General features: G+C 44.8%; 1 protein-coding gene across 14 annotated transcripts in view; it reads left to right on the forward strand.

Moving 5' to 3' along the window:
• The window catches only part of FOXN2 (forkhead box N2), a 96,672-nt gene that overhangs the window by 67,406 nt on the left and 10,377 nt on the right, over window positions 1-18,889 (forward strand). For 11 of the 14 annotated variants that reach the window (XM_042826242.1, XM_042826232.1, XM_042826223.1 and 8 more), the window contains 3 exons: window positions 10,875-11,425; window positions 14,793-14,917; window positions 18,736-18,800. In XM_042826242.1, the coding sequence (XP_042682176.1) occupies window positions 10,889-11,425; window positions 14,793-14,917; window positions 18,736-18,800 (727 nt within the window). In that variant the 5' untranslated portion in view covers window positions 10,875-10,888. Of the gene's footprint in view, window positions 1-69; window positions 163-5,118; window positions 5,175-10,874; window positions 11,426-14,792; window positions 14,918-18,735; window positions 18,801-18,889 lie in introns of those variants that run through there. The other 3 variants (XM_042826304.1, XM_042826313.1, XM_042826323.1) reach the window with 3 other exon arrangements.

The following is an 18,889-nucleotide window of genomic DNA, read 5'->3' on the forward strand; positions in this document are numbered from 1 at the left end:
GGATTCGCGGCGGGTCGGACGCGGCCGCGGCGGAGCGGTCGGGCCCGGCGAACGGCCCTGCCTCGCTGGCTGGGCGGGAGTGAAGCTCTCGTGCGACACGTGGAGGTTGGAAACACGGGCTCGCGTTTTACTTGAACGCTGTGGGAGTAACTTTCTGGAGAGGTTCGTGCCTGACCTGCGATACGAACCGCGAATCGTGTTACGGTGGAGTCGTGTTTGAATGGACTTGAGGAGCGGTTGGGCTGTCGTGTGCCGCCGTATGACTCACTGAAGTCAACTTCTGGTCATTGGTTTGGTTTGGGCTCTTGCTTCCTCCCAGGAGTTGAAGATGAATCTGTTAGAAGTGAAGCTGGTGTGGCCTTATGTCACCAAGTTTGGAATGGAGTGGTGGTAGTTTTACGTATGGCTTTGGTTTGTTTCTGTTTTTCTGCTTTGTCTTGTATTTAGTTGTTTTTAGCAGGTGCCCCTGACCTTTCCCACCTCTGCAGCAGACAGCTGGACGCGGCAGCTCAGGGCTGAAAGGTGCACAGCAACAATGAGTGGCACAGTTTCAGTTGGTGGGTGTAGCTGAGCAGCAATGTCCACAGCACCGTGGGAGTTGAACAGGACCCTTAAAGGCCATCTAGTCCAACTGCCCTGCAATGAACAGTGGCACCTACAGTTAGATCAGATGTTCAGAGCCCCATCCAGCCTGACTTTGAATGTCTCCAAGGATGGGGCATCCACCACCTCTCTGGGCAACCTGTGCCAGTGCCTCACTAGTCTTAGTGTAAAAATCTTCTTTGTATCTGGCTTAAATCCTCCCCTCTTTTAATTTGAAACCATTCCCCTTGCCCTCTCACAACAGACCCTGCTAAGGAGTTTGTCCCGTTCTTTCTCACAACCCCCCTCTAGGTACTGAAAGGCTGCTCTCAGGTCACCTCGTAGCCTTCTCTTCTCCAGGCTGCACAGGCCCAGCTCTCAGCCTGATTTAGAGGAGGTGTTCCGTCCCTGGAATCATTTTTGTGGCCCTCTTCTGGACATATTCCAACAGCTCTGCATCTCTCCTGTACTGAGGACTCCACATCTGGGTTTGATATTCCAGGTGAGGTCTCACAGCGCAGAGCAGAGGGGTAGGATCACCTCCCTCGCCCTGCTGGCTGTGCTGCTTTTGATGCAGCCCAGGATCCAGTTGGCTTTCTGGGCTGTAAGAGCTCATTCCTGGCTCATGTCCATATTGCCAAGTCCTTTTTGGTAGATGTTGAGCTGTGTCTTGGCTTTTGAACAAGAAGGGCAGAGGTAGTAGTTCTCACACCAAACGTTTGAGTTACCTAAAAGATACCTAGGACTTTTCTATGCTTTTTAGATCTTAATTTTTTTCATTAGTTTGGATTGGTTTTGTTGATTTGCTTGAGCTCTGATGCTGTCCATCACCTTTCTGCTTGCAGAGTGTGGTGAGGATGCTGTGTTCCTTGGAGAGCAGAGCAATTTGGAACTGGAGATGTGTGGCTCCCTGTACTCAGGACAAAGCCTGGCTGATGTCTTTGTTGCCAGGATCTAGACCAGAGAATTAAGTTGGAACCCCCTTATGTGCTGCAGGCTAGGCTGTACTGACAAAGCTATGTAGGGATTGCTCAGCCCAAAAGCAATGTGTTTTATCCCAAAAGAGGCACCAACTAAGTAGAGTGCTGATTCAAGAGCTCCATCTGCCAGGAGTTTTCTTCTTGAACAGCCTTCCAGTTGCTTCTGGGAGCATGGGATGAAAGGTGCTGGCGTTGCCAGCAGCTGTCAGTGTAGGAATGCACCAGCCCGGTAAGTGACTTAACAGGTACAGGAATGTGCACTACCACAATAGAAGGAGTGCCTGACAAGCAAGGGATTTAGTTCAAACTGATTAGAAAGTGAAGCATTTCTTGCATGGGAATGTTGATTCCCATAAAAACATCAGCAGTTGTTATGCTGTTGTCATAGGATTTCTCCCAGCTGGATCACAACCTGTGAGGTGACAGAACCAGGTGTTGGAAGTGGTGACAGTGTGACACTGTGCATCTCTTATGCTGTGTTCTTCATGGAGATATTTATACTGCCCACCAGGGTGTAAAACGAGCTGTGTAAATACAGCCTTCCTTCCCAGGCTGTTTATCAGTGATGAGCAGTCCTTAGGCCTTTTTGTCTCCTGAGTAGAGTCTGTCAGCTGCAAGGATGGAGCAGGACACACCTCCATTTACCTTCTGGCAAAGGTGTAAATTCTACCAGTTTTATTCCATTTGGCTCCTTGAGTTTTCTTTCGGTTGTTTCTCCCTATGCAGATGTATTCTGCATATGCTCGTGCATGAGATGTCACAGTGCTAGTTGTAACCCATTTACTTTATGGAAGGAAGTAGGTAGGGGCTGGGACAGTTGTTGAGTCTACCTCGTGTGTCTGTAGACAATTAGATGGTGTTGTGCAACTTCCTGTGCAGAAATCCTGCTGTCAGTGGTGCTTCCGTGACTCATGGAAACATGCTGCTTTGTCTTTCAACAAGTGTGCACTTGCAAACTGCACACCTCATCCTGCTCCCTCTGTGATAGATTAAAGGACAGATTTCTGTCTTAGGCTTCGTGTGTGCTGTGTATGTGTCTTCTCCCAGTTTCTTGACTCCAGAGGAGACAGCCACAAGTAAAACAAGGAATGGCTGAGGTGATGCTCTGCTGTCTCTGGATGGACCTTTTCATACGCCTTTATTTATTCATTTGCTGTTATATTGTGCTGTTCCACGTGCACGCTGAGCAGTGATAAACCAACTTTCTCTTACTGTGCTGTGTAAAAGCACATAGTGATACTCCAGGGCACTTGCAAAAGACAATTCAAGTCAGCTTGCCTGTGCCTTAGTAATAAATTACTTGAGGAAGCACTGCTTGATGCTGGATAGCATCCTTATGACCTCTGTTGCTTTGCCTTCTTCCTGTAAAATGTTATGGCCTCCAAAGCACAAGCCTTGGAGCCTGCTCTGGAAAAGAGCTGCTGAGGGCCTAGAGGTGGCTGGGAGGGCTGGCTGCTGTGTTTAGGGGGAAATGTGTCTGTGACAGAATATTACTTGGTGCCAGATTCATTTTAAGGAAAGCTTTTGCAATTTGTGCATGTGTAAGGTGGTATATGCAAAAGCTCAGTGATGTGGATTTCTGCTTCTTTCTGGTGTGTTCATAAGTTCGACTTCTTTCTCTTTAGAAGTTAGGAACCTTTGGAACTCATTTATTCATTCAGCTGCTGCTGCAGGGGTCACCCCTTTCCCACCATGCCCTTTGTGGCAGGCAGGGGAAAAGCAGTGCTCTCCATCTCTTCATTGGCATTGAACCCAGCTGTCCACACCAGAGCTACCAACTGGCACAGCTCGATGTGCCTCTCAGCAGCATCGCTGGGCAGCTTTAACTCTGCTGGAGAGGCTGTTTTCCATCCATTAAGGGCTGGATTGGAGGTACTCTGGCACGTTTCTACTCTGTCTTTGTATTGTTTGACTTCTTTTCCACCAGCTGAGCATCCCACCTGTGTATATCATGTCAATTGCAGTTGCTTTTCTTTCTCTTTGTTTTGTGAACTTTGTGAGGTGTGACTTAGTGTATTCCCAAGGCCTATCTCCAGGAGCAGCTTGTCTTGATATCATGCTCAGGCTTTGTTTCTTTTATCAAATCATTTTTAGTGCATTTCAGGCTTGCACTTTGTAGCTACTTTTAGTTTCTCTGTTAATGTGGTTGTTTGCTTCCTTTTTTCAGCTATCTGTTGCTCCTCTGCATTGTGCTTATATCTGGGGCAAGCATGTAGTTGCTTAAAGGGTAATTACTGTCCACAAAGATAGCCCTTTGACTGAGAAACTTGCACAGACCCCAGCTGTGAGCTGGGAAACTTGTGGCAAGGCAGAAGCTCTCATCCACATGCTGATGAGGCAAATTGACCTATCCAGCTATCAGAAAACATGGTTTGTTTGGGTGATGTTGACTAGTCAAAGTACGAGCCGGTTTGCTTTTGGACTTTTGACCGTGCTGTATGAGAAGTGTTTAATGTCACCTGGTGTTTCCATAGCCTCGCCTTATTACCATAGGTGCCTTTCCATTACAAACAAAGCTTACTTCATCCATAGCATTTCACTGAAGCTGTGCCCTTCAGAATGCAGGGTTCTGTGTGATAAAGTGGATGGCTTTTCTGTAGAAGAGACACGGTTGGCCCAGTTGTTCCAGTGTGTGGTTGTCGTATGGAAGAAAAAACAATTTTGTGCCACAACTGTTGTGAGCAGAGGGATTATTCTGGCATCATTTTAGAGCAAATGAAATGGCCAAGTTCAGAGAGAGCTGGCCAGTAGCATGTTTGGTGGGTGTTGTGTTATTGTCACTGGAACAGCTGGGGAGATGGGCAGCGTGAGGACAGGAACGTCATTCTGCTTTGCCTTGGGTTCTTTGTGTCTGCCTGGGATGACAGGAGCTCTGTGAGCAGCGCCTGAGTGTTTCTGAGGATGCGGGCTGGTGTTGCTCATCCCTTTGGCACGTCTCAAGGTATATCAATGCTAGTGACTTCTGAGTTTTGTTGCCTTTTTAGTAGTTTCCTTCTTATGGAGCTTTCAGGATATGGCTTAAAAGAAAATGAAGCATCGGTGCAGTAGTTCCTGTCCTCGCTGGGCAGCAAGAATTCCTGAAAAGCCCTCTCAGAGTTTAGCCAGACCTTAAATAGTAAGAGGAAAACTTGAACTTGGGAAGCAGTAACTGGAAAACAGCAATTAGTGACGACTTGGCAATTGCTAAGCTGTAACGTGGAGTCTGCTTTGTGTTTGGTTCTGATGTTGCCTTTAAATTAAATTTTACATAAGGGTTGCTTCAGGTAAGGTTTCAACTTGGTGGTTTTCAGTTGGAAAGTAGATGTTCTGGTGCTTTAAGGCTGAAGAAGGCTGACAAGCTGCATGGAAAATGGAGCATTATGTTTCAAGTGTTGGGAAATTGTTACTGACACCAGCTGAAATGTAGCTATAAGGATATTCTCTTGTGTTTCAAGGGGATGGTAGAGAAATGCGTAACAGTTATCCTGGAAAGGAAATTAGCATCAGGCAGTCTTCGCCAGGCATTTGTTCAAATGACTCATTTGTGAATGGCTCACTTCTTTATTTGCATTTTCAGTTCATTCAACAGCATACAGAATTTGGTACACGGCTGGTACCTTTTGTCTTTACAAGGTAAGCCATTTACTATTGACTGCGAAGGGTTTTTCTTAATCAAAAACATTTTTTCTCCTTCATTGACACCACTGCTTTTTTAAAATGGCATAGATTTCCCTCTTATTTCTTGTTTTCCACTTCCCAGTTTCTCTGTCAGACTGTTTTCATGTGCACATGTTAAACTTGAGGTGCAAGGAGCCAGGTCCCAGGCTGGCTGCAGCCTTTGGGCAGCCCTGCATTTCCCAGCCCGCTGCTGGCAGCACTTATGGATGTGACCCAATGGCTCTGCGCAGCGAGACCTACAGGGCCCAGCTACCTGTGCCTGTCTCAGTTTATATATAATTTCGGTTAAAAGCACTTATACTCGCTCCCGTGTGTGTATGTACGTCTGTTGGGTTAACTGACTTTTTTTCACACAGTTTGGAGTTGGAAGTAAATGATCTTTAGGGTCCCTTCCAAAACCCAAGCCATTCCACCACTCTGTTAGATGTCAGATGAAATCTCTTCCCCTTTTGCCTTCCCTTCCCTGGGCGGATAAGGTTTTATTTCCCTTCTGTTCTTAAATTGTGCAAAGTATTTTTTTGTAGCTTTTTCAGATATTGGAAAATTAGGGTTTTTTCTTTTTTTCTTTTTTTCCCCCCTCTGTGTAATTAGGCAAAATGCTGTGGGAGGATATTGACATTAAAAGGGGAGAAGCTTGGAAATATTACTCCTGGAAACCCTGTTTTGTTTGAGCAGGATGACGAAGAAATGCTGAAGCTCCCGTGCTCTCTGTGTGGCAGGCTGGCTTTAAGCTGATAACCACCTTGAACAATTATTTCTCTGTCATGGTTTGTGAGGCAGGAGGTGCTTGTGCCCCGTGTTGCTGGCGAGCATGGCAGCCTGGTCTGGAGACAAGGCATTGGTTGCCTGCCAGGTTGCTCAGATCTGCGACCAAGAGGTGGTTTTGTCCTCAGGAGACTGTGGTGCTTTAGTTGTCTTGGATACGTGACATCACGCGGCCTCGTAATCAAATATAGGCCGTTTGCAGTGCTGTGGGGATTTGAATCTGAGCCCCAGCCTGTGGTTGGTGCTGTGGGGGGAGCCTGAGACAAAGGAGAGCAGAGAAGGTTCAGTGCAGGGAAAGTGGTCCAGTGCTGGGCTCTGGATGCTTGCAGCCATGCGGCTGTTGTACCTTCAGCACTTCCAGCTTTTTCTCCATGGGTTTTCACTAGCTGTGAGAGGAGCTCTGTTACTTCTCCATTTGATGCACAAAACACTTGCCATTGGTCTTTTGCTGTGTGTGTGCTGGCTTAAAGGGTTGTTGCAAACGTGAGTGAGTGGTGGCAGCCACGCGTGTACTTCTTGTCCCGTTCTAATGATAGAGTATATGCATTGATGTATTGAAGTCAGGACAATCCCTGGTGTAGATGCAGCTCCCATAAATGCAAGCAAATACAAAAAAAAAAAATCAATAGAACAGTTTGACACCAGTATAGCTGCTGGCATACAAAAGCACATATGGATGTTTTAAATACTGTCCCAGAGCCTGTGTACATGGGTACAGACCTGTGTGCTGACTGCACAAATACTTCACTGCTGTAACTAAGGCTGCACACCCTGAGAATATGGTGACAGAGCTGCCCTCATGTGATGGCAGTGTGATACCATTAAAAACCTCCTGGATTAAAGCCATGTGCTGCTCCTTAGACACTGCATGCATGGTCTATTTTTAACTTTTGAGAGAAATTACTACGCTGTTAGCAGGTTCCAGGTCTTCCCAAATAGCTATTGAGGTCACTTGGTTGCTTGGTGGTCCTGCAGAAACAAGTGGTCGTGTTTGGAGAAGGTTGTTGCAACCTGGGGCATCGTGGGTGCTTTATGGCAGCTTTCATCTCGGGCTGCCGTGCATTGAGCTGGAAAGTGAAGAAGAGTTAAGTAGCAGCCCGGCCCACACAATGCTATGCAGAAAAGGTTGGTTGGTTTGTTTAACAAAAGGCTGAATGCTTTTTCTCTGGTTGGAAGTCGAGCCATGTGTTGCCTGTGGCAGTTACAGAGTTAAAACAATGACTGCGTTGTTACCTGCGACACTGCTGGTTCAGGGAAGGGTATGTGTCACATGGGGAAGCTGGAGTCTGCTGGATCTGACACTGTTAGCAAAACTGTGCCTTGTTAGGCACTTGGTAAAAGAGCAGAAAGCTGTCCCAAGGGGAGTGTTTGGAGGATTTCCTCTGTCTCACCTGCTTGGTGAAGTTCTGGCATGTTGGAGGTGTTATGGGGCAGGATCTTATACTTGGACACAAGAATGGGAGAGGAAAGGGGAACAGGAGGTAAGAGGAATTGAGTTGTGTCAGTGTGCCTGGGGATCACACAATAAATGCTGTGGCAGCAGTGCTGTGACTTTGCTTATGGCCATAACATGTTGTGGTTTGTATGAGTACATGCACGTGCTGTATGCCAGAAATTAAAGAACTTTTGTTCTCATAACGCTCACCAATATTCATTTCTGTGGTAGAGAACATAGCAGGGCTCAGTGTCTTTCATCAGAATGAAGTAATAGCTGCAATATATATATGTATGGAGATGTACAGACCTGGCATAACCACAGAGTAATGTGCTACACTGAGTATCTTTCAGCCCCCAAAGATTTTCACAAACTGAGTTCTTTAGTGAGTTCAAAAGAAGACTGCAAAAGCAACCACCATTTTTTTTTTTTAATAGAAATGTTGATTTTTTTATTTTTTTTTTTTCTCTCTTATGATAAACAAATTTATGCCCTGTCTCTCCAGAATAGCAGCAATCTCAAACCAGGTGATGCTGTGCTTCCGGGTGGAAGCAGAAACCAGGTCTGAAGTGGAGCATTAACACCATGAATGAACACCGGGAGTGCAGAGCCATGCAGAGGAATGTCCTCTGTGTTTAGAAGAGACAGGTTTTCCTTGAACTTGGCATTGGGCTTGCCAAGGATTTTCCAGCTGAATACATTGCTCAGAAAAGAAATGGGCAACCTCCCTGCTTGTTCTGTGTGCAAACTGCAGTGGTGGGTAGAGGCTGCAGGTGCCAGTGCTCAGCCTCCAGGTTTGCTACAAGCACTCAGTCTGTATGTGCGTGGCTAAAATTTTGTCTCTGGTACATAATATGATCTCACATCAGCTAGCAACTCATTGGATTCTGATGAACTGGTGATTATTGAGTGGTGTGGAGTGGTTTATTCAGCAACAGCACCGTGTGCAGTGTCTCGTGACACTAATATCTTCCTGGTATGTTGGAGCTTCTGTCCTGCGTGAATACATCTACAGCCTTCTCCATTGCAGTACTTTGTTTTTGAGGTGCTCATTGAAGATAGATGCTTGAGTTGGCTGGGGTTTGCATGTGTGATGCCTTTAGTATTTCTGCATTCTGTTGCAAGTGCTGATGTTGATGGCAGCACGTTACATTATTTTGAAGCAGACTCAGTGTGCACTGCTTCATGTTTTCAGAGATGCAATCGAAGTGTTATTCCTGCATTTGGAAGGCTGGAGGTTCTAGCACTGCTGGCAGGGCTGGGGCTGTCACCATGGGAATAGGAGCGAGTTTCTGAGTATTTGGTTCGCCAACTGGAGAGGCTGGTAAGTGGCCTCTCCTGTTTTGTATTGGTACTGCTAATTCAGCATGGTTGGGAGCATGGTAGAGAGCAAGTCCTACTGGCTGCCTCTGACCTTGTTTGCATCAACCTTCCCAGCTGACAGCAGAGAGAAACGTGAGAAAAAACACTGAGGTCCAATTGTATACAGTTCTGTCACAGCATCTGCTCTGCGGGGCTTCTTCCATGCTTTTTGCTGGACTGCTGTCCTGTGATACTCCACCAGGATCAATCCTGTCCCCAAAGCTCTTCCTGCTCCCAGCAGCAGTCATACAATGCTTACATTTAAGGCCACCTTTGAAGACTGCAGTAGTTAGGGAACTGATTTTCCTCTCCACCGATACTGATCAGACCATAATAGTCTAATAATGGCCTTTATAACCTTCTAAAAAGTATGTAACTTCTGCTGATGTGTTTGTGTACAAGATGTACAAGGTGGTAAACAAGAACTATGGAGGATATATTACTTTCTGTAATGCATCTACTAAGAAAAACATGGCATATCATCATTTTATATTTATATGTTATTATATGTATTAACATTAAATAATATATGCTAATGTACTGTAAATATATTGTTTGCAAAGAATTGTATGTCGAATATTAATTATCAACAATATAAATGGCTCTGTTTTAAAGCCAACATTCATCAGCTGCCAGTGTAAATCTGCTCTGATAGTTTGGAGAAGTAATTTGTAGGCATAGCAGAATTACTTTTGACCAGCTATGTGAGCGGTTTGCTTTCCTTTAATTTAGTTAATGGCTGAGCCAATAGTTAATTATGCCTGTCCTTGCACATAGATTGAAAATTTGGGGGTGATTTCCAGTACTGGTGCAGGTAAGTACTGCTTTTGTTTGCTGGAGAAGGTGGAGAAATTGGTCCACTGTGTGCTGGGCAGATTGCATGTGTGAGTCCGGGTGTTCAGCTGCTCCAGGTTGCACGATCCTTTCAGAAGAGGGGACTGGGATTTACAAGGGGAGTTTTGCAAGAGTTGACAGGAAAAAGTACAAGTAGATGAAGAGAAGAAATTGCTTGATGCGTTGTCTGGGGAAGGAGTGAATTCTGTGTTACCTGATAATTTCTGTCTAAAATCTTAGTAGCAGTAGACTTCATTTAAATGGTTTGCCCTTATACAAAGGTGGAGCAGGTCCTTGTTCCTGCTGTCTCTGCAGAGACAGGAGTGTACTAAGCCATGTGTTCATAGCAAATACTACAAAAACTGCTCCAAAAAAAGCCATCCAGTAACTTGTATCACACTGTCTGATGAGATAACCATCCTCATCTGCTGTCTGGTTTACAACTGAGCCATTGCAGTAAGTGCTAGAGCATGAAACCAGAATGATAGCTTGTGTACAGGGACAGGGAAGTCAATCAGATTTTTATGGATTTTACTTCTTACAGTTCATGTGATCAACAGCTTTGCTGGTGGACTTGCATCTGGAGTGGATAGCCTTGCATTTATAGCATGCTACGTCTGTAAAGTGGTTTTGTTGTGCTGTGCTTCTGACACAGCTATGTTGGCCAAAGCTTAGGTGCAGCGAGGCTCTAATGTGACTGCATCAGCAGAAAAGGCAGCTGCTAAGCTCACAGTTCGCTGGCTGGCCTGCTTCAACCTCCCCAGTGGGAGGGAGTGCTTGTGACTTGCAGGGGGTTGTAAAGGCTCCATTTGCACCAAGACCATGAATTCACTTTACGCTATTTAAGTTTTGTGACTTATTTTTCCCTCTTTAGGAACCAAAAGCAAACACTTCCAAATAGGATTAATTTACGATACGATGAGTATCATTAAAGACTTAATGTGAGAAGAGTGTGTTTTAGGTCCTACCTGATGAAGTCTTTTTCAGATGTTGATGTCATCTCTATTATTTCTGTGTCTCAATTGACTTTTCAAGAGAAGTAGAGCAATTTCCACTTGTTTACTGTGTGCTGTAGCCATAGGGAAGTTAAAAGGCCATTATGAGGTTACTGGAGGAGCCGTGCTGGGCCTGGCTCTCCTCGGTGACAACAGTACATGGATGGTACAGTGTCATGGTCCCCTGGAGCTTCTTTGGCTTGGCATGCTGCCACTCAATATGATTTTGAAGTTTTGCATTGATTTCTGTCTCCTTTGTTGCAGACCAATCAAACTAAATGGGTCCAGTCACTGGAATGACTCCGGATAAGAAAGCTAAAACTCCAGGAGCAGAAAAAGCTGCAGGGCTAAGACAGTCACACAGGATGGGAAGCCTGCCTGATGCAGGAGATGCTGGGAGGCCTAAGGCCACTGTAGTGGACAGTGATTCAGCAGACGATGAGCTCACAAACTTGAACTGGCTGCATGAAAGTACTAATCTTCTAACAAACTTCAGCCTTGGAAGTGAGGGTCTTCCAATTGTTAGCCCTTTATATGACATTGAGGGTGACAGCGTGCCATCCTTCTCACCCTCCTGCTACCAGAATCCAGAAAAAAAATCTTCTACTTCCAAGCCTCCTTATTCTTTCAGCCTCCTCATCTATATGGCTATTGAGCATTCTCCCAACAAGAGCCTCCCAGTCAAAGAAATCTACAGCTGGATCCTGGAACGCTTCCCCTATTTCGCCACAGCACCAACAGGATGGAAGAACTCTGTGCGACACAACCTCTCCTTGAATAAATGTTTCCGGAAGGTGGAGCGAAGCCATGGCAAGGTGAGGTCATGGGGAGGGAGTTAAATAAGCTTTGTAATTCACAAGGGAATTAAGAAGACCCTGTTGTTCTCAAGGGCTTCTTCCCCTCGCCACGTGTGAAGCAGTTGTGTGTTGAAATCCTTTAACGCGTTATTCACAACTGTTGGTATTTTGGAAATGCCACTTCTGACAAGTGTTTAAGTGCCTTAATTGATCCTGTGTTTGTGTTTAATACTCAGCTGGTTAGAGCCACCTGCAATACATTCCTTACGAACCATATTGTAAAGGGCTTTATTTCCACTTAGAATTTTGCTAGGCTGTAGTACTCAGCCAAAGATATTAGACATCTATTTCAGGATGTCTTGTGGAGTGATTCTTTGTTTTCTGGTGTGTGTGCTCTGTTTTATTTTTCTTCTAATGGAACTAATTTGTTTGAGGGCAATTATTTAAGTTTTTGCCAATGCTAATTTTCTGAACAGTGTCACATGTAGGGTTTGGAATTGGCAAAGGGCGTCCTCATGGCTAGGAAGGATATATCATTAGGGAACCCGTTACAGATGACTGTTGTTGGAGCTCTGCCCCTCTAGGTGACTTTGGCAGCCTGGCAGGTGACACTGCAGTTTGTGAGTGTGTTGCTGTGTGCCATGGCAGTAGGGGTGATGTTGCTGTTGGTGTGAGGTGCCAAGCTGGGGAGCCTAAGGACACTTATTGTCCCCTTCCCACCTCCACACCCTTCTGAAGATGCACATGTACTCTGCCAGCAGGAATGAAAGTAACTGGGAGACACGTGCTGTAGAACATGAGGCATCACAGTGGTAGGGAATCTTATCAGGAAAAAAATGGGTCAAACTAACTGAAAGTTGCCTTGAATATAAAACTGACCTTTCACTTGTGGTCTCTTGGCACAGCTCTAGCATTCAAAAGACCTTCTTAATTCCTGCATTTAATGTATTGTAGTGTTTTAACCTCTGCAATAACAGTATTGTTATAACTCTGCATGTCTCTATGAAAAAGCCTTCTCGAGACAAGCTGCGTGTAAAGATCCACTTCTTAAAGTCGAGGATACTTCTGTATAGATGGCTTACTGGCTCAAATGATTTTATTGCTGACTTCCATCCTCCCTCTCTCATTTCCCATCGTGTTTCTCAAACAGTCTGCTCCGGCTTCCAAAACAAAGTGAAACAACACTTGCCCTCACCCCAAAGTCAGTAAACAAAACCTGAAACCACGTGGTTGGACTTCAGCACAAGTGGTAGCAGGCTTGTTATCAGAAGTGCACGTAGTGCGTGTCTGGCATCTCAATGGAGATGGAGGTCCTTGCTGTACAGCCTGGAGCTCAGCAGATGTCAGGAAGAGCTGGGTTGTACTGCAGGGCTGTACAGATGCTGGTTCTCAGTGTGCCTACTTTAAATGAGTGGGCACCTTTGGGAGAAGAGATGTGAAGCTCAGAAGAGTGAGGGTAGGGAAGTCTTGGAAACTGGTCTACAGCTTGCTGCTTTGTGGATCTGCATGTTACAGCTCATCTGCTCCAGATCTGGAAGCCTCATGGTGCGCATGGGAGTTGCACCAAATGTCTTGGCGTAAGGGCAGCAGGAACTGCCCACTCCTTTCCTTCCTTAGCGAATCCACTGAGTTCTGAGTAGGTGAAGAGAAGTCGAAGGTTGCATTCATGTAAATGTATTCTGTTTTTTTGTTGTTTTTCTGTTTTTTGTTTTTGTTTTTTTCCCTCTAAGCAGGGAAGGTGGTAGAGTCGATATGGAAAGTTGTATGGTTAAAGGGCAGCAAGCAAGGGATGTGGGGCTCTGGGTTGCAGCCTGTTTGGTTCACCAGGGATGTGTTTCTGTTCTTCTGTGAGCCCTCTCACAGTGCAGTGGAGCAGTGGCAGTACGTATGGCCTTGGGCTTTGTAGGAGGGGGGGATGAAAATTTCTTCCTCTGCCCTCACTGACAGTTATTTGAAAAGCTGTGTGCTTTTGCATGCTGGCAGTTACATAATTTAGTGAGGTGAAGAGTGATGAAGGGCAAGAAACTGCTTTGAGATGTCAGGCAACTGCTCTTTGCTAAGCTATTAGATGGTTGTGCATTTGGGGGTTTTTAATATTTATTTTTTATTAATTGCCACCAGCAGGGGTCAAGTTGTGAGGAGGCAGGTCTGCATCCTTACCAAGCATCACTGGCCTTCTGAAAACTTTATGGAATTTCCACCTGCATTTTTGCTTCCTGTAGAAGCATGGCAGTGACTTGACAACTGTTGGCTTTCTTCTTGCTATTTTTGTTAAGCAGTAGCTCCAAGTGCAGTGGTGGACTAGAAGCAGTTTTACAGGCACTGGGTCATCTTTTTTGCTGAATGTCTGCTTTGAGGGTAAATAGTGGTGCACAGCTGTATGTTTTCATACTAACCCAGAAGTAGAAGTGCTTGCCTAAGGTAACAGATAAAGTAGTGCAGAGTGGTGGGTTGAGATCCCAGAACTTTGTGAATGGAAGAGCCTCAAAGCTCTAAAAGGAAACAAAAGCCAGGTTTTGGCCTCTTATGGGAGACAACCAGTGAGCAATTGTGCAGGCCAGGGCAAGTGCTGAGCTCCAAGAGAGATGCAGGAATTGATGAGAGCATTAGTCTGGTGCAGAGAAGGTGGATGGAGCCAGCTGAGAGGATCCCCCTGTTACTGGCCAGCCTGCTACAGCCTCCTGTCAGCCATCACGGAGCAGGGGTTATCTGCTTCATTAAGGGTAAGCTTGTTGATATCCATCTTGTGCTTCTCAGGCTGTGCTCATTTTTAGCACAAAGAGATTGATGTAAGAAAGCTTTAGGTTAAAAAAATAAATAACTGAGAGATGCTGTGAGACATCTGTATGAAGGACAGTGGCTTCAACTAAAATTACAGAGCAGTATCTGTATTTTTCAGGCAGAAACTCTCCCTGATTTGATTCCCTTTCACCATTAATTAATAGCAAAATATTTCCACTCTTTCTGAGAAGTCCAGTGACTAATGTAGGACCTCAAACTTGTATGGCTTATGAGTCTTTTGAAGTCATGGAGTATCCATCTGTAAAATTGCATTCCACTTCATCACCGGGTGAAGATGGCCTGGTGGCCTCCGTGGGCATGCAGGAGGTGTTCCACCAAACTTTGAGGTTTGCTTTGAGACTTTTCTCTGTGCCTTGACAGGACCACTTCCATCTTTTAATAGTTTCACACATTTTAGTTGGAGCGCATTGTTTTCTTGCATGTGCCACTAGCCCTGCTGTACTGCAGGAGTGGAGGATAACAGAGGAGGTACACATCTCTCATCCCATAGAACTGTAGTCCTATCCAGGTGCTGAGCCAGCCCTCCCTTCTGCTGTGTGCGTTACCAATTCTGTAGCATCTTTTTTGTACTTCTTTTTTGCAGGTGAATGGAAAAGGTTCCTTGTGGTGTGTTGATCCAGAATATAAGCCTAATCTCGTTCAAGCACTGAAAAAGCAGCCGTTTCCTTCAGCACTTGCATTCTACACTCCACCGGCATCACCACCAAGGTAGGTGAATCTTCTCATACAAGTGCAACATGCAGTTATGTTCACCCACCTACCACAGGAAATACCTGAGCAGTTGTTGATGACTGACTTCTACTAGGAGAAGAATTTGAGTGGGACTTTGGTGAGCTGTGTAGACAGGCCAGGAAGACTGGCTAGACAGGACCAGAGAGGTACTGTCACAAGTGAGAAAGAGGTCACGAGCTCAGGCTTCCCAGATAGTAGATCTGGGGTCACTAATGATCTGAAGAAGTGCTTTCTCTTAAATATTCTCTCTTCTTTCTTCTACCTCTTTCTTTTTTTTCCCTTTCTTATTGTGTCTTGCTAGGGGTCCTGGCTGGAATAACCCAGGCAAGCAATTAGTGCTGAGGCTTATGCTGCCTTTGTTGTGGGGCTTTGCAAACAGCCACTGCTTTTCTCACTGGTTTCCAAGAGGTGACATGAGGCTGGGCTGATGGGGTGCTCATGAAAGCCATTTCTTTGGAGAGCAGGCAGAGGCCCTAACTGCAGCAAAATCCTGCTTTGAGCACAGGTCACCTGGACCATCTGGGATGTATCTGGTGATGCTCCCTGGAAAGGGAATGTGTGTTCTCTCATAAATCACTGCATTTGGATATAAAATGTATGTATCATATGCTGTGGTTAAGAATTAGTCAACTTCTCTATGGTCTGAAGTGCCTGGAAAAGCTGGTCTAAGAGAGGAGCATTTCTCTCTGAGGCTGTTAGAAACATTTTGTGGTGGGGGTGAGAAGAACAGTCTTTCCCACTAGCAGATTCCACCTCAGAGGACGCTCAGTGAGGCTTCCTCATCTGATACATTTTAAGATTAGGCAATAAATTTTGGAGAGTTTCAAGTAAACATCATAGTGTGTTGCTGGTACAGGAAGAGGAACATCAGTCAGAGTGAGCGCTTAGAGGTGGCACAGAGTAGGAGGATGGAAAGTAGCTAGGAATGCACAGCTGCTGTGGGATCAGGAGTTAGGTAGGCATGTGGCTGGTTTATCTAGATTGGCGAACAATTGGGGTGAGATAAGAGGTAATTATGATGTCTGTACATTGCCCTATGCCTTGCCTTACTGCAAGGAGTTTCCTTAACAACCAGGAGGAACTGGGATTGCAGACACAATCTGTGAAACCGATACTGAATATTTAGCAGAACTTTCTAAGAGTCTCACAGGACATTGACCTTGGGATCCCACACCCTGTGTGAGCTGTAGCTGTAGGAGTGGTGCAGATGAAACAGGACCTCAGGGTGTTGTCTGTGTGCCAAAGGGGCAGGGAAGGAGTCAGACCCGGGCCAGGGCAGGTTCTTCAGAGCCTTGTCCAGTTATGTTTTTCAGTTTCTCCAAGTTCTTCAGTCAGTCTGATGACACTAGCCTTAACATGATTAATTTTGTTTGTATAAATACAGTGCAGTCAAGTTAGGTGTAGGGAAGTATTCTGAAGTGCCTGCAGGACCAAGATTCAGTTTGAAGCTGCTGGTTTTGGTAACTGGTTGCCTTCATTGAAGGATTAGTGACACTTGCCAACAGTTGCAATTACAAGGAAATACAGGCACGTGGCAAAACTCCCACTGACTTCAAAATATGAAGAGTTTTATAGTGCTTGTATCTGTAAGAATAGTAAGATAGAAACAGCAGTTTAAGATGCTCAACTTCTCCCTAATTGTAGCTTTTTTAAAAATTACTACTAAAAATACATTTCTAAGACTTTCACTCATAGGCAGAAAAACATATGTATTTTTCTTCTCTCTTCAGTGCTTAAAAATTCTTGAATTGAGATTTAAATTGTGGCTTAATTCTGAGGAAGGGCCACAAGGCACTGCCCTGTGTGTAGAGGGAAAGAGTAAGCCCAGAGGTACTGCTGGACTGAACCATCCAAACTTAACTCCAGGGCGATACCTGAATTTTTCAGTGGGTGGGCTTCTGTTTGTAATTTTTTTTTGACTGTGTTCACCTGTAACTCAGCAGCATTGTGAAATACAGTTTAAAGTGTCGCTTTGATCAGAAGCTTTCCGAAGCTGTAATTTGTGTCTAGCAAACTGAATTGTATTGTAGTAGGTGATGAGCATCAGAGATGCATTTTATTTCTGTGCAGGTTGTTCAGCAGGTTGGTGCAGGTTGCCTGGCTGCATTCTGTTCTTAGCACCTGATTCTGGCAGTCTCCACAGCCCTCATCTCACAAATGCCTTGTGCATACGCATAGGCTGTCTTAATACTAAGCGTTCATTTATTGTGGGGAAGGTCTAAGTGCATCTTGAAGGGTCTGGGCTTGAACGAAAAGATGAAGAAGTTCAGCATCTATTTGTGCACTTTACCTGCAGACTGTGGAGTGACCCATGTTAGGTTGAGTCCACTGCTCACCCTGTGATTTTTTTCAATTCTGTTTTTGGATCTGTTCCCTTTGCACTCCATCGCCCCCACAAGAAAACATACCAGCAGCAAACTTGGCTTTTGTGTGCGTTTGCACTCAGCTATGCTGAATCTTTCTTCCTGTGCCTACTTCACTGGGAGATGCTAAATATTGCTGTCCTTTTCAGGAACTTTGGTTTCCAGTGCCAGGCAAGCTGCAGCACAGCAGGAACTCTTTATTTGTCTCAGATGATGCGTTTCAAGTCACCTTGCTTTTCAGTTTGTGCACCTTTCTCCTTGTCTTTAGCAGTCTGCACTGCACCAACCTTTGGAGCCATCACCATTGACAAGCTGAGATTGGGCACGGTGGTGATGGCAAATCTGGGCAGCAGCAGCACTGAAGGGCATCCCTCATAGCAGCTGATGCAGGATGGGAAAGGAGTTTGCAGCCACAGCAGCACGATTCAGCTTAAAGAAGGAATATTCTAGTTTTAAAAGGGTATTTTAATAATTGATGCAGTTGGTTTGGTTTTATTTAATGAACTAGACCAATAATTACAAGTCTATATGATTAAATACTTAGCAGCTTTGTGCTGGGGGGAGGGAAGTGGAGAGGAGGAGATATCTTTGCTAGGCAGCTTTATTTTTAAGAACCAGTATAAGATGTAAACATGCCTTAATGATAAAATTATTCTATTAATCTTGTGAGGTAGCTTTTATAGATTGGACTGGTCTCTTTATTGCCCAATTACTGTACAGGTAAAAGAAGTTTAAAAAATTTTATTGCTGTGATTCATGCCATTTTAAAAGTTGTGTATTGTTACTGTTCTATTTATTTGTTTGACAGTGCATTTGTAATGAAGGGAATAATTAGGGTTGGGTGTATAGCACAACTTGTATTCTGCAGTGTATTAAGTGGTACTTTGCCAGATGGAAGCTGCTAAGGTAATGCAAAATGCAGATGTCATCCACAGAGCAGCCCAGCTTCAGATGACTTGGGAATCAGCAGATTGCTCTTGTCCTTCCCCAGCTTTTTGCACAAAGCATCTTCTGTTTTTGCTAATCTTTCATCATTTGCAAAAGAAACAAACACAACTGGTTCTTACCAGTGCTGCTTCTCCCAGATTCTGAGTGTCTCTGCATTAGGTACCATTTTGCTCACATGTAGGATCAAGCAAAGGTACATTTCAGTAAGTGAAGTCTGCATTGCCAGCAAGGCTTCTCCTCTGTGTGTGGTGTTTCCCAAATGCTGTTGATGCTTCACTGTGTTATATAAACAATGTGTAATAATCAATGTGTCCAGTACTCCACTGAGGCAATAGAAATTGCTGCCTGTTTGGTTTATCAGCCAAACTGTGGTGTCTTTTGGGTGTTCTAATTTTTCTATGATGATAATATTGTGTCTAATACACTTTGTATACATTATTTGGTTAATTGAGGTTTCGTTTGACTTGTTGAATTTCTTTCCAGTAGGTCATCTTCTCCTCACTACTTATCTTCAGTACTTAAACAGAATAATGGCCGATCTCTCAAAGGTAACTATGAATTTTCTTTCCTTCTGCTGTGCTGCTTTTGCTAGTCACAGGTGTATTCTAAACCTCAGGTGATTTGGATTTATTTTTTA

The sequence above is a fragment of the Centrocercus urophasianus genome, unplaced genomic scaffold (assembly GCF_019232065.1).
Source record: "Centrocercus urophasianus isolate 14NV4802_14NV808 unplaced genomic scaffold, USGS_Curo_1.0 seq_10, whole genome shotgun sequence".
Taxonomy (NCBI): domain Eukaryota; kingdom Metazoa; phylum Chordata; class Aves; order Galliformes; family Phasianidae; genus Centrocercus; species Centrocercus urophasianus.